We start from the raw sequence: 12,466 nt of genomic DNA, 5'->3' as shown, positions 1-12,466 counted from the left end.
GACAAACAGCAGAAAGACAAAGAGACAGACAGAGATAGAGAGTGGGGAGCTAAGAGAAAAGGAAAAAGGTACATAGAGAGAGGAAAGTGGGAGGGAAAGAGAGAGACAGAGACAAAGAGAGGGGGAGAAAGAGAGAGACAGAGAGCGAGAGACAGATAGATTGGAGGGTGGGAATAAGCATTTCTTGACCCTCAAAAGGGAAGCCTCCCATTTCTTGCAGAAATGATGAAACTTTGACAAAAAGCTAGGTGACTGTTTATGGTATGATTATGAATCCCTAAGAGTGCCAGGAAAAAAAGAGACTACTGAATCCTGAACCTTATGGCCAGATGTCTCATTTCTCCTGCCTAGAAATCATTTCTCTCTGATACTTTCTAGCTGCACCAAATCTCTAACCTAATATATAAAGTAGTTTTGCAGAGGCAGGTAGTAACTTTTCAGACATTTTAAATGATGGCCAGAAAATCAAAATAATCATTAATTTGAAGCTAGAAAAGTCCTCAGAGTCTACATGGTGCACTCACTTCCTCCCCGCCCTCCCCATTTTGAAAGGAAATGAGGCCAAAGGAGGTTAAGATACTTACCCATGGTCACACAAATAGGAAATAACAAGGGCAGGATTTGAAATCAAGTCCTATGTTTTTAGTGCTAATGTTTTTGTCCATTGTGTTATGTTCAATAGGGGCAGTGAAAAGGTTAAAAAAAATTCAGACTTAGCATTTTGTGTTATTCTTTATAAACAACTTTAAAAAAATCCCAATCCTTCTACCTCTCTTGAAAGTCCTAAGGTCCAGTATTCAAACCTCCATAGCAGAATATGTTGGGAGTTGCAGTATATGCCTGCAAGGGAAGCAGTGCTCTTTAAAATATAATACAGGCTTCCTCACAGCAGGTTTGCAGAAGAGGGATTTGTGGTTTGCTCTAGGCTGTTGTCTTCAAGGATGCCTTTTTGGTTTTGCAGCTGTAGAATGGTATTTAGTTTTCTTGTTGAAATTAATTGATGTTAAGTGGCATTTGTTGCTCCATGAAAGCAAGAAACAATGATATTTTATTCTTTATTTGAAGTTGGGCACGAATAATTTCTAGCTAAGGACCTTGAAGGTGTTATCTGGGACTTAAAAAATGGAGATGTAAAAAATTTAATATGCCAGCTTTCTCTATTGAAAAGAAAATAAAAAGAAAGGGGAAGGGGAAGGCATCTACTGTTAAAGCCTTCATGTATGGGGGACATAACAAACAATGACCTGGCCAGAAATGATTATCGAGTCTATCTTCAGCACATGTATTATCAAAGTCCTTTGTGGCAGTTTTCTATGGATTAGTCCCATAATGGCCCAATGGTCCAATGGGATGTACGTGCCATAAAATGTTCAAGTTACAGATTACTACAAGTATCACCACTTGACGTATCACAATAGAAAAAAAGAAAAAGAGTAAGAATCTAGGTGTATCTATTCTGTTCCTCCACTCTCCTTTATCTAATTTTTAGATATGACTAATTTAACATTTGGGTTGACCTAGGAGATGGGAAAAGACCTTAAAGTAGAAGACAACCCCCTCTTCTTATCAAATTCAATGTTATATTTCCTCAACAATGCCTATTTTGCTGACTGATTTATCTGGTTTGATTGTCTACATCGATCAAAGTAATTTGATGCTTTCAAGGTCCCCATTTCACTTTATCCAGTGTGGTAACAATCAAAGTCACCCTTAAATCTGTATATGTGTTTAATGTATGAAGCAAATCCCCCTTGTGAAAAACTGATCAATTGTGTTTGGGGGCCTGGGACTAAATTGGAAGGTATCTAGAAATATCCTAGGTATGAAACTTGCTCAGCTAAAACTGTCAGCAAGATGCTTTTCTCCCTCAAATGAACAGGCAGGACCCCAAAGCACCACAAGAGCAATTAATTACATTAATTAAGGAATAGCTGCTAAGTTATACCACCTTTATTTCAAGGTGGAAGGAAGATTCAGCAGGATCTCCTCCAGCTCATAAAATCCCTATTGCCTGAGAAATAAAGTACTATACAGTATCTAAGTAGTTAGTAACAAATGAGCCTTGAATTAATTATAGCACATTTCAGGGGAGTTTGGGATTGCTTTGTGAGTCAAGAAAATACATCAAGTAAGTCGTGAAAGACAATATAGAGTATCGGTCCTTCGTTCCAAATAACTGGTCTGTGAGGAGCTGTCATTGAGAGTTTTAACAGTGGTTTTGGTTGTTGTTTTGTAAACTAATGATATCGGAAAGCAGTTCCTTTCCCACTTCTAACAAACTGCCCTTTTCCCCTATTGGGCCTTCTATTACTATAGCAACATTGACTGGTGCTCACAATGGCAAGTGTTCAGCTGTGTTCTCACAAATATAAACTATTCTTTGGGAACCTTCAAAAGCTCAATGTAGCAGCATTCAGAACTGTAAATAACGGGTCCTTTCCTTCCCACTTACCCTGCAAGGTTTTCTGCAGCCAACACCAACTCCCAGCACTTAAAATTAAGAATGTGAGATTGTTTATTGTGGCTCAAGCCACTGCATTTTAGTTGCAAAGTAATTATAGCTTCTGCCCGTTGCTGTGATAAATTGCCATCATTTTCTACAGAAGTCCATTCAGCCAAGTGAGCCCACTGAATATGGGATCAGGGCTGGCCCTGGGCAAAATCATTAAGTCAACAAAGCTCACAGTGACTCTTTCCTCCCTGCCTCCTGGGAACTCAGACAGTTAGTGACATCCTATCCTTGTCCCATATTGCCCCCAACCCCCTTTCAGGTCCATCAAAACTTTCTCATCTCAGCTCATATATATTTTTAATTCCTTATTTTCTGATATCTATATCACAAGCAGCCAGCTAGTACAGTGGTTGGAGTATAGGGAGTAGAATCAAGAAGACTTCAGTTCCAATTCCACTTCGGAAATACTAGTGGTATTACAAGGCTAATCAAGCTACTTAATGTGTGTCTGTCTCAGTTTCCTCATTGTAAAAAGAGGGTAATAATATACCCAAGGTCTATGATGCCATGAGAAATCACATGGAAAGCTTTGTGAGGAAGGTAGCCCACAGAAACATACTAGATATGGAGTCATAAAACTGGTCAGGGTCTCAGAAATCATTTAGCCTAACCCCCTTGTCTTACAGATCAGGAAACTTAGACCCAGGGAATTTTAACTTGTCTGAGGTAATGTGCATCACAGGTAGGATTGACAAGGTCAAAGCAACTAGCATTTATTAAGTCTTTCCTGTGGTTATTAAAGAACAGAATCTTCTGATTCCAGATCAAGGGTTCTTTAAGCTAAACAGGAGGGGGAACCTGAAATTTATCTATCTATCTATCTATCTATCTATTTATATGTTTATTTGTTTGTTTATTTATTCATTCACTCAATCAATATTTATCAAGTGACTATTACATGTAAGACCAGTGCTATGAGAAATGACAAAAATGAAAAGAGACAGTTTCTATTCATAATGGGGTAGGTGATAAGATATGTACAACAGTAGACTTAAAATAAGTAATATTATGTTTAGTGCAAAGGAAAAGGTGACTAGAGTGGTTGGGAGTTCCAAAGAGGTGGGTGTCACATCTATTAGGGGTGATCAGAAAATGCTTCCCAGGGAAGGTGGTGCCTGAACTAGTCCTCTCAAGAAAAGAAGGATTTCCACCAAGAGAACCTGCACTGTGTGAAGCAGTCTACCGGGCAGGATAGAGCAGAATATGGTGAGAGAATGGCAAAAAGTTCTATTTGATAACCACTTAGAGTGTGTGAAGGTTGAGGATAAAAAAGAGAAGTAACACCAACTTGTAGAGTCCTTTAAATGCCTGATTAGATAGGTTTTATTTAACTTCTTAATCTTGAGTAAATCACTTCTTCTCTGAGACTCAGTTTACTCATTTCTGAAAGAAAATTAGTTTGTGAGGCAGTTTTTACTGTGTGAACTTGGTAGAGATTTCTTTCAAACCCTGAAATCTAACAAACTCAGGGAATTAAAAACAGTAACAGAAAAAAATCTAGGACTGAAAAGAGCCCATCATATCTCAGCCCCAACCCCCATTTCTAATTAAGCTTATGTCTAAATATCTAACCCCTTTTTATTTTAATTTTTTACAAAGTATTTTATTTTTTCCAATTACATACAAAGATAGCTTTTAATATTCTTCCTTTTGAAAGTTTTGAGTTTCACAATTTTTTGCTACCCTCCCTTCCCCCCCTCCCCATGGCAGCAAATAATCTGATATAAGTTGTACATGTTGTACAATTGATTTAACATATTTCCATTTTATGTTGTAAAAGAATTAGAACCAAGAGGGGAAAAAAACATGAGAAAGAAAGAAACAACATGAAAGAAGTTTTTAAAAGTGAAAATAATAGGCTTTGCTCCATATTCAGATTCCAGAGTTATTTTCTCTGGATGTGGATAGCATTTTCTATCACAGGTCTCACAGTAATGTCCTTAATTACTAAATTGTTTAGAGGAACTGCATCTATCAAGGTTGATTATCTCTCAATGTTGCTGCTAATGTATACAATGTTCTTCTGTTTCTATTCACCTCACTCAACATCAGTTCGTGTAAATCTTTCCAGGTTTTTTCTAAAATCTGACTAATCATGAATTTTTACAGAACAACAGTACTCCTTAACATTCATATACCAAAACTTGTTTAACTTTCCCAAATGATTGGCATTATCCCCTTTTAGGACAGCTGTGGAAGCATTAAGGATATTCAGAAAATAAATTTAAGTATTCTCTCTTTTTCTCTCTCACCCTCCCTCCTTTCTTCTTCCTCTCCCCTCTCTCCTTCCTCCTCTTCCTTTTCTTCTTCTCCTTTTCCTTCTCCTTCTTCTCCCCCTCCTTCCTCTTCTTTTTTCTTCTCTTCTTTCTTCTTTCTTGAACTACATTCTGTTATAAGCATTCCTTGATTTTTTCACTATTTTGAAAACATCATCATCATTGATTTCTCTCTTCTTAGTAAACTACAATAACACCAGAAATTACAGAGTATCAGATCTAAGAGGAGACTTAGAGACCATTTAATCCATTTATACTTAAGGAAATGAAGACTCAGAAACAGGAGGTGACTTATCCAAGCTCCTATCCTTATTTAGAGACAGAATCAGTTCCTTCTACCTCGATTTTGTTTAAAGAATAGCACCAGGGAATCCCAGATTTAGAATTGGAAAATCTAAATCCGGGGGTCCTATATTATAAGCCCCTTACTCTATAGACAACAAAAACCCAGAGAGTTTAACTTTCCTGAGATCAAACAGATAGTAAATGGCAAAGCTGAACTCCCTAAGATCAAGTTGCACCTTTGTCTCCAAGACTATTTATCTTCCATGATAATAGAGAAGCTAAAGTGGTTTTAGTAATAAAATTCTTTAAAAGAATTTGTCCTCTCATTCTGTAGGGTCAGACTTTCCTTGTCCTATTATAAGATCCTTCTTGGTGACTATGCTATCCTGACCTATGTTGAATATAGAATAATATCCATTATATCTAAATAATGTTAGAATAATTTTCTACATTTAAAATTTTTAGAATTATGGGGTGCCATCTGAAACTTAATTTTGGGGAGAATTAAAATGAAGTAAAACCTAGATGGCGCAGTGAATAGGGCACCAGCCCTGAAGTCAGGAGTACCTGCATTCAAATCCAGACTCAGACACTTAATAATTATCTAGCTCTGTGGCCTTGGGCAAGCCACTTAACCCCATTTGCCTTGCAAAGTCCTAAAAATAATATAAAATAAAACTATGACAGCTAGGTGATGTAGTGGAGATAGAGTGCTGAACTGGAAGTCAGAAAGACCTAAAATCAAACTCTGCCTCTGATACTCTTTAGCTACATGACCTTGGGCAAGTCATTTAACCACTTTCAGACCCAACTTCTCATTCATTAAATAGAGACAATAATGGTAACTGTCTTAAAGAATTGTTTGGAGGATCAAATAAAATAACATAAGAAATGCTTTGCAAACCTTCAAATACTATCTAAATGCTACCAATTAATTTTCAAATCAACATCTTAATACTCTTGTGACAGAGGAGTAGCTTCAGAATTCCCAAACCCTGGTGAACTAGATTAAAATTTAATTGGAAAATGTTTAAAAAAATAAATAGGAACAACTAGGTGACACAGTGGATGGAGCACCAGCCTTGGAGTCGGGAGGACCTGAGTTCAAATTTGACCTCAGACACTTAATAATTGCCTAGCTGTGTGACCTTGGGCAAGTCGCTATTAACCCCATTGCCTTAAATAAATAAAATTAAAAAACTAAACATACACTACAACACAGATAATGTTTATCTGTGATTCTTAAAATTAATATGCAGTCAACAGGAAATATAAATTAAACAAATAATAAAAATAGACCCAGAAAGGTCAAGCTATTTTTTTAAATGAAAGGTATAATATGTTATATTAGGAAGTGACCTAAGGGAATGACCCCAAATTTTGAAAGTCACTGTCAATTGACTGTGAAAACAACCTGTACTACTATCTTTGTACTGGGAAGAACACAGATGGGAGTTATCTTCCAAAGGTGAGGGAAGAGCCACTGATGGAGATGACTGTGCCCTGAGAAAGATTGGACTCACAGGAGAGGAGAAGAGTCTGTCTCATAGATTATACCTGAATGATCCTTGTTTTCAAATCAGAAAACAATTCAGGAGAGGATAAATGTGGCTCCATCTACTCAGGGCTCCCAATCCCAGGATACTTTTTACTGAAGCACCATTATAACTGGGACATGAGGGGAAAGGGATTAAGAAAGAGAGAGAGAGACAAAGAGACAGACAGAGGGAGTGGGAAAGGGAGAGAAAGAAAGAGAGGAGGGGGAGAGAGACTGATGGAGAAGTAGTTAGATAGCTAGTGCAAATACAGTTGTCAAGGAAAGAAGATGGGGTGGGGGGGGGGGAGTGCTGCTGTTTAGTATTGAAATCATGTATTCCAGATGTGGGTATTTGGTAGTCAATCCGCTCTGAAGTGACACGCTGCTGAATCTTTAAAGGGCTTCAGTTGAGGAAAGCAAAATCTGATTGGGCAAATTGCTAAAATATTTAAAGTGCAGCCTGTTAAAGCTTTTACTGCGAAGAGCATCACGTCAGAAGTTGTAGTCAGAAAGAGCAAATAATTGGCTTTCCATCCTCATGCTAGTCAGTCAGCATGGGGCTCTGTTCCTATTCCTTCCACATCATTGCTAAGGCTAATAGCAACCCTTTGGTTAGATTTTTTTTTTTTGGTAGTAAAGGAGGGTGAGGAGATTTAGTGGAGAGAGAATAGGGAAGTGCTGACAAGAAGGGAGGAATAAACCCAAGAAGGGAAAGAGAGAGAAAGAGAGAGAGCCCTTTTTAGAAAAGGATGATTAACACAGCTCACCATTGAGGTTTTCTGCCTGCCAGATGTCAACTAGATGTGTTTTTCCAGGTTGATGGTGGTGGATTCTCAGGTTTTGCTTTTCACTGAATAGGTCCTGCAAACTGTTTTTAATGACAATAACTTCATTTTCATCTTTCATGTCTTCCAGTATACAGCTCTAGGGACTCCTTCCCATCCATATTTTATCACATTTTCCACTTAGATTATCTTTTTTAAAAAAAATTTTGTTATAGGCATGACCCTTTGTTAATTCCTGGCAATGATCAAATTGACAACATGGACTCCAATGTGAAAAAGTACGACTCTACTGGGATGTTCCACTGGTGCGCAGCCAAGGAGATCGAAAAAGTCATTCTGGTGAGTGTCAAAGGAGCCTCTTCATAATTCTGACCATAGCCAGGTTTTCTAGCCCTGAGATCTGCCAGCTGTTTTATGGGATGACACAATCCCCTGTCCTATTTTTAAGATGATGGAAATTAGGAACACATTGAGGGGGCTTGATCCCTGATCAAAGTTTAGACTGGGAGTAATAAATCTAGTTCCTTTATTTCTTCATTCCTTCCTTCTTTCCTCCCTCCCTTCAACATTTATTGATCCCTTTATATAGGGCCTTGTCTAAGGTGCTAGGAATAGTGAATGGCAATTTTACACACCCTTCCTCCCTATCTATATTGTAAATGCCCCAAGGGTAAGAGATATGTCTTATTCATCATTATATCTCCCTAGCCAAGTACACACAAATATACACCAAAGCCCTCATATGATGAACTATGTAGGGAGTAGGCATCTGATGGTGGGCTAGTGATGATAATGAGGATAACAAAGGTCTTATTGAATTCTGCCAACAATAAACTTTGTGATAGGTACTAAGATTAGTCCCTAAAATTGCCCCTGCCTTGAGGAAGCTTCCGTTCTAATGGACAGACATTACCTGTACACATGTAGGCAAATACAAGGTATCTACAGAATAGCTCAAGAGAAGAACTTTACCAGTTAGAGGACTCAGGAAAGGCCTTGGCACTTGAGTCATGTCTTGAAGAGGAAGCTAAGGTGAAAAAGGAGGGTTATCAAGACATGATGCCCTTCTGCTCAAGAGCAAGGAAGCAGTAGAAGGAGCAGCCAAGAGACCAGGATGGATGGAATAGAGACGACACAAAAGGGAGCAATGGGAAAGGCAATTGTAAAAGTTAGCCTATAGATTGTTTGCCTAATGATCATGCAAACTAACCAAGGTCACAAGACATTTCTTGGTTAGTGAACATACCAATATTTATAGAGTAACTTATTTCATTGTTTCTTACAAGGGATACTGAGATTTGGCTTAAAACTCTTAGATACTACGATAATAATAATAAGAATAATAATGGTAATGGTGGTATAGTGGCTCTCGTGATGATAGTAATGATGATAATAAGCAATTAGACAGTAGTTTAAAATTTGAAAAGTACTCTACAAATATCTCATTCTATCCATACCCTACTTGGGAGGTAGGTGTTATTATTAGCCCCAAAATATAGATAAAGAAACCGAGACAAACAGGTTAAGTGTCTTGTAACATCTAGTATGAAAGACTGAATTTGAACTTGGGTCTTCCCGAGTCTAAGTCCAGTGCTCTAGCCACAGCCTGTTAATGCTTTGGGGTTTCAGAGGAAGGCAAGATCACTCTGTACTGGGGTAGCTAATGAAGGCTTCATCTTGGAGATCTAATCTGGAGAATGGATGGAAATTACAGGGCTCCAAGTGAATAATGGACAGAGAGTCTAGTCCCAATCTCCAGGGTAGCCTTTTGGCGACTGGTACGTTCCTTCCTCCCCTTCCATGCCACTCTCCCATCCCCCACCTTAGTTCCTGTTTGCATTCCGTCTGCTTGTTAAAGTGGGCTAGCTACCCAGATGACTTGACCAATTAAAAATAATTAGGCGGCCTATCACAGTTAGTTAGAATCAGGAGAAGCTTCAACTCAGGGTGCCCATGCACTCAGACCTCCAAGCAGCCAGTAACTAAGTCCAGATCTCTACCACAAAACTGATGATATTTGAAATGAGGTCCCCAGTGGATCCTCACTTTGTCGCAGTTTATAAAGCATTTCCTGAGGCCGGTGTCTCAGATTTCCCTGCACTGTTGCACAGGGAAACCAATAATGGTGACAGCCCCCACTTTATCCTAACGATCAGGGAGCAAGAGAGCCAGTTTCCTCTTCTCCTTGGGGGTTGTGGTAATAACCCTGACATTGTCATGAATTGCAATATTGGCATTTAAACAATCGATACACCAGTCAATTCTAGAGAGTAAATCAACCAGAGTTTGATATGTATAGTGGAAATTAATATATGTCCCCAAAGACACTGTAGGCCACATGGGTCTATCTTGGTATACAACAACTGGGAGTCATAGAGGGGCAAAAGGGAAGCAATGAACAGAAAGGAGTCAAGGAAAATGGCCCATAATGAGCTTCCTTATGTCATTTATATTATGTCATATGACAGGATGCTAAAGGGCCAGCAGTAAATAGATATTTGCATTTTACAAAGTCCTCAGATATAAATCATTTACAGGTATGGTCTTGGAACCATTGCTCCCACATTGACTTGTCCCAATCGTTTTTTTTTTTTTTTTTTATTCTATTGTCTTTGTGGAAGTCTTCCTTTGAAAGATTTTAGAAGACTAAGAAATTGAAAACATTCCCAGAAATAGAACTGTAGCATATTATTGCATCCTAGGTGACAGATTGCAGAATCTCACAATTTGAAGAACCTTAGAGACTATCTTGTCAAACCCACATTGCCCCAAACTCCCTTCCATAGCTTTCCCAATAAGGTGTCATTTAGCTTTCTCATGAAGATCTCTATGAAATACTCCAGCACAGTCTATTTTACTTTGTGGTTGAAGCTGTTGTTCAGTTGTTTCACACTCTTTATCACCCCATTTGGGACTTTTTTGGCAAAGATTTTGGAGTGGTTTGTCATTTCCTCCTCCAGCTCATTTTTGCAGATAAGGAAACTGAGGAATTCAGGATTAAATGACTTGCCTGGAGTCACTATTATTATTCACCCTTCTTTTTTAAAGAGGACTAGTGACAACATGGAGTAATGTCCTGACTTAGGCACACCCATTTAGTAAATGTCTAGGGCCAGACTTGAACTCAGGAACGTGAGTCTTCCTGACTCCAGGCCCTACATTTTGTCCACTGCACCATCTAGCTGCCCCTTATCCACTTTGGGATCATTTAAATTGCTAGGAATAATTCTCCTAAATCTGTCTCTCTGGAGCTTCTTCTTTCTATCCCCCCCCCCCATTAGCAAACACTTGTTTTCTCTCTTCAAATCTTTCCTCCACCATTTAAAATAAAAAACAAAATCTTTGCAACAAATATGTATAGTCAAACTTTCAAAGGGACAAGCAGAAAATGTCCATTTTCCATTTTATAAGAATCCTTTCAATGTACACAGCTGTCCCCTCAGAGCTTCTCATTTCCAAGCTAAATAGCCTCCATTTCTTCTATCAATTTTTTTATCCCCTGTGGGTCGGCTTTCTGATCATACCAATCATCCTTATCTTTATCAATTGCCTTTCTAGAGTAAGATACCTGGGAGTAAGTACCAGACTGGTTTAAGACAGTGCTAACACACAGTAGTGCCATTGGATTCTATTCCAACCCATTCCATCCTTCATGTTCAAGGGCAATAGAGTCTTATGCTCTGGGGGAAAATGATCTTCCTGTTCATGGAAAATGCAAGCATAGAAGGGAAGGGACAGGGAACAAGTGTTTATTAATTAATTAAGCATATTATGTTTCAAGGACAGCTAGGTGGCACAATGGATAGTGTGCCCAGTCTTAGGTCAGGAAATCTCATCTTCCTGAGTTCAAATCTGCCTGGAGATTCTAGCTAGTTATATGACCCTGGGCAAGTCACTGAACCCTGTTTACTTCATTTTCCTCATCTGTAAAATGAGCTGGAAAAGCAAATGGGAAACCATTCTATTATCTTTGCCATGAAAACCACAAATGAGGTCAGAGTCAGAGATGACAGAAACAACTATGCTTCAGGTCCTATCCTAAGCACTTTACAAATATCATCTTATTTGATCCTCACAACAAGCCTTGGAGGGTTATTGTTCACATGTTATATTTGAGGAAACTGAGGCAGGCAGATGTTAAGTGATCTGTTTAGTATCACATAACTAGTAAGAGTGTGAGGTCAAATTTGAACTCAATGCTTCTTAATTTCAAATTCAAGTGTCCCCTGCACTACCTGGCTTCCCACAGAGAAGTTCCTAGACCTCCCCTGAATCACAACAAATGAATCCAGACCCCCAAAACTCATCTTCCATGGCTAAGATTGTGATTAGAGATAGAAGTTCTTCTAGTCAGTCAATCAAGAAACATTTTTAAATAATAATTTATTTTTACCCAATAAATGTAAAAATAATTTTAATATTTTTAGGTATTTTTTGCAAGGCAAATGGGGTTAAGTGGCTTGCCCAAGGCCACACAGCTAGGTGTCTGAGACTGGATTTGAACCCAGGTACTCCTGACTCCAAGGCCGGTGCTTTATCCACTATGCCACCTACTTTTTAAAAAAATTTGAGTTTCAAATTCTCTTCCATCTTCCTTGAGATAGTGAGCAATATGATACATGAATTCATTTAAAACATCTTTCCATATTAGTCATTTCAATGACCATTTATTAAAAATTTATTTTATGCAAGGTAAGGGCAATTAGGAAGCACAGTGGATAGAATACAAAGATGGAGTCAAGAAGACTCATTTTTCCAAGTTCAAATCCAGTCTTAGACATTTTCTAGCTCTGTGACCCTGAACAAATTACTCAGTTTTTTTTTGCCTCAGTTTTCTCCTTGGAAAATGAACTGGAGCAGGGAATGTCAAACATTCCAGAATTGTTGCCAAAAATATCCCAGGAGTCACAGAGAGTCAGAAATGACTTAAAAACAACTAAACAATAAAAATGTACTAGATACTATTCTAAACAATGATTATATGGAGAAAGGTACCATTTTGAGCTTCAGTTTATGACAAAATGAGAGTATTAAGAATAGGTGGTCTCTTAGATATCTGCTAGTGTTTTTT

At 38.3% G+C, this 12,466-nt stretch overlaps 1 protein-coding gene across 10 annotated transcripts in view; it reads left to right on the top strand.

Moving 5' to 3' along the window:
• The window catches only part of KCNMA1 (potassium calcium-activated channel subfamily M alpha 1), a 637,032-nt gene that overhangs the window by 541,058 nt on the left and 83,508 nt on the right, over window positions 1–12,466 (top strand). For all 10 annotated transcript variants that reach the window (XM_074232914.1, XM_074232913.1, XM_074232916.1 and 7 more), the window contains one exon: window positions 7,611–7,734. In XM_074232914.1, the coding sequence (XP_074089015.1) occupies window positions 7,611–7,734 (124 nt within the window). The remainder of the gene's footprint in view (window positions 1–7,610; window positions 7,735–12,466) is intronic.

Source organism: Macrotis lagotis, chromosome 4 (genome assembly GCF_037893015.1).
Source record: "Macrotis lagotis isolate mMagLag1 chromosome 4, bilby.v1.9.chrom.fasta, whole genome shotgun sequence".
Classification (NCBI taxonomy): domain Eukaryota; kingdom Metazoa; phylum Chordata; class Mammalia; order Peramelemorphia; family Peramelidae; genus Macrotis; species Macrotis lagotis.
Note: the sequence above shows the minus strand (reverse complement) of the source record. Positions and strands in the feature narration are given on the sequence as shown.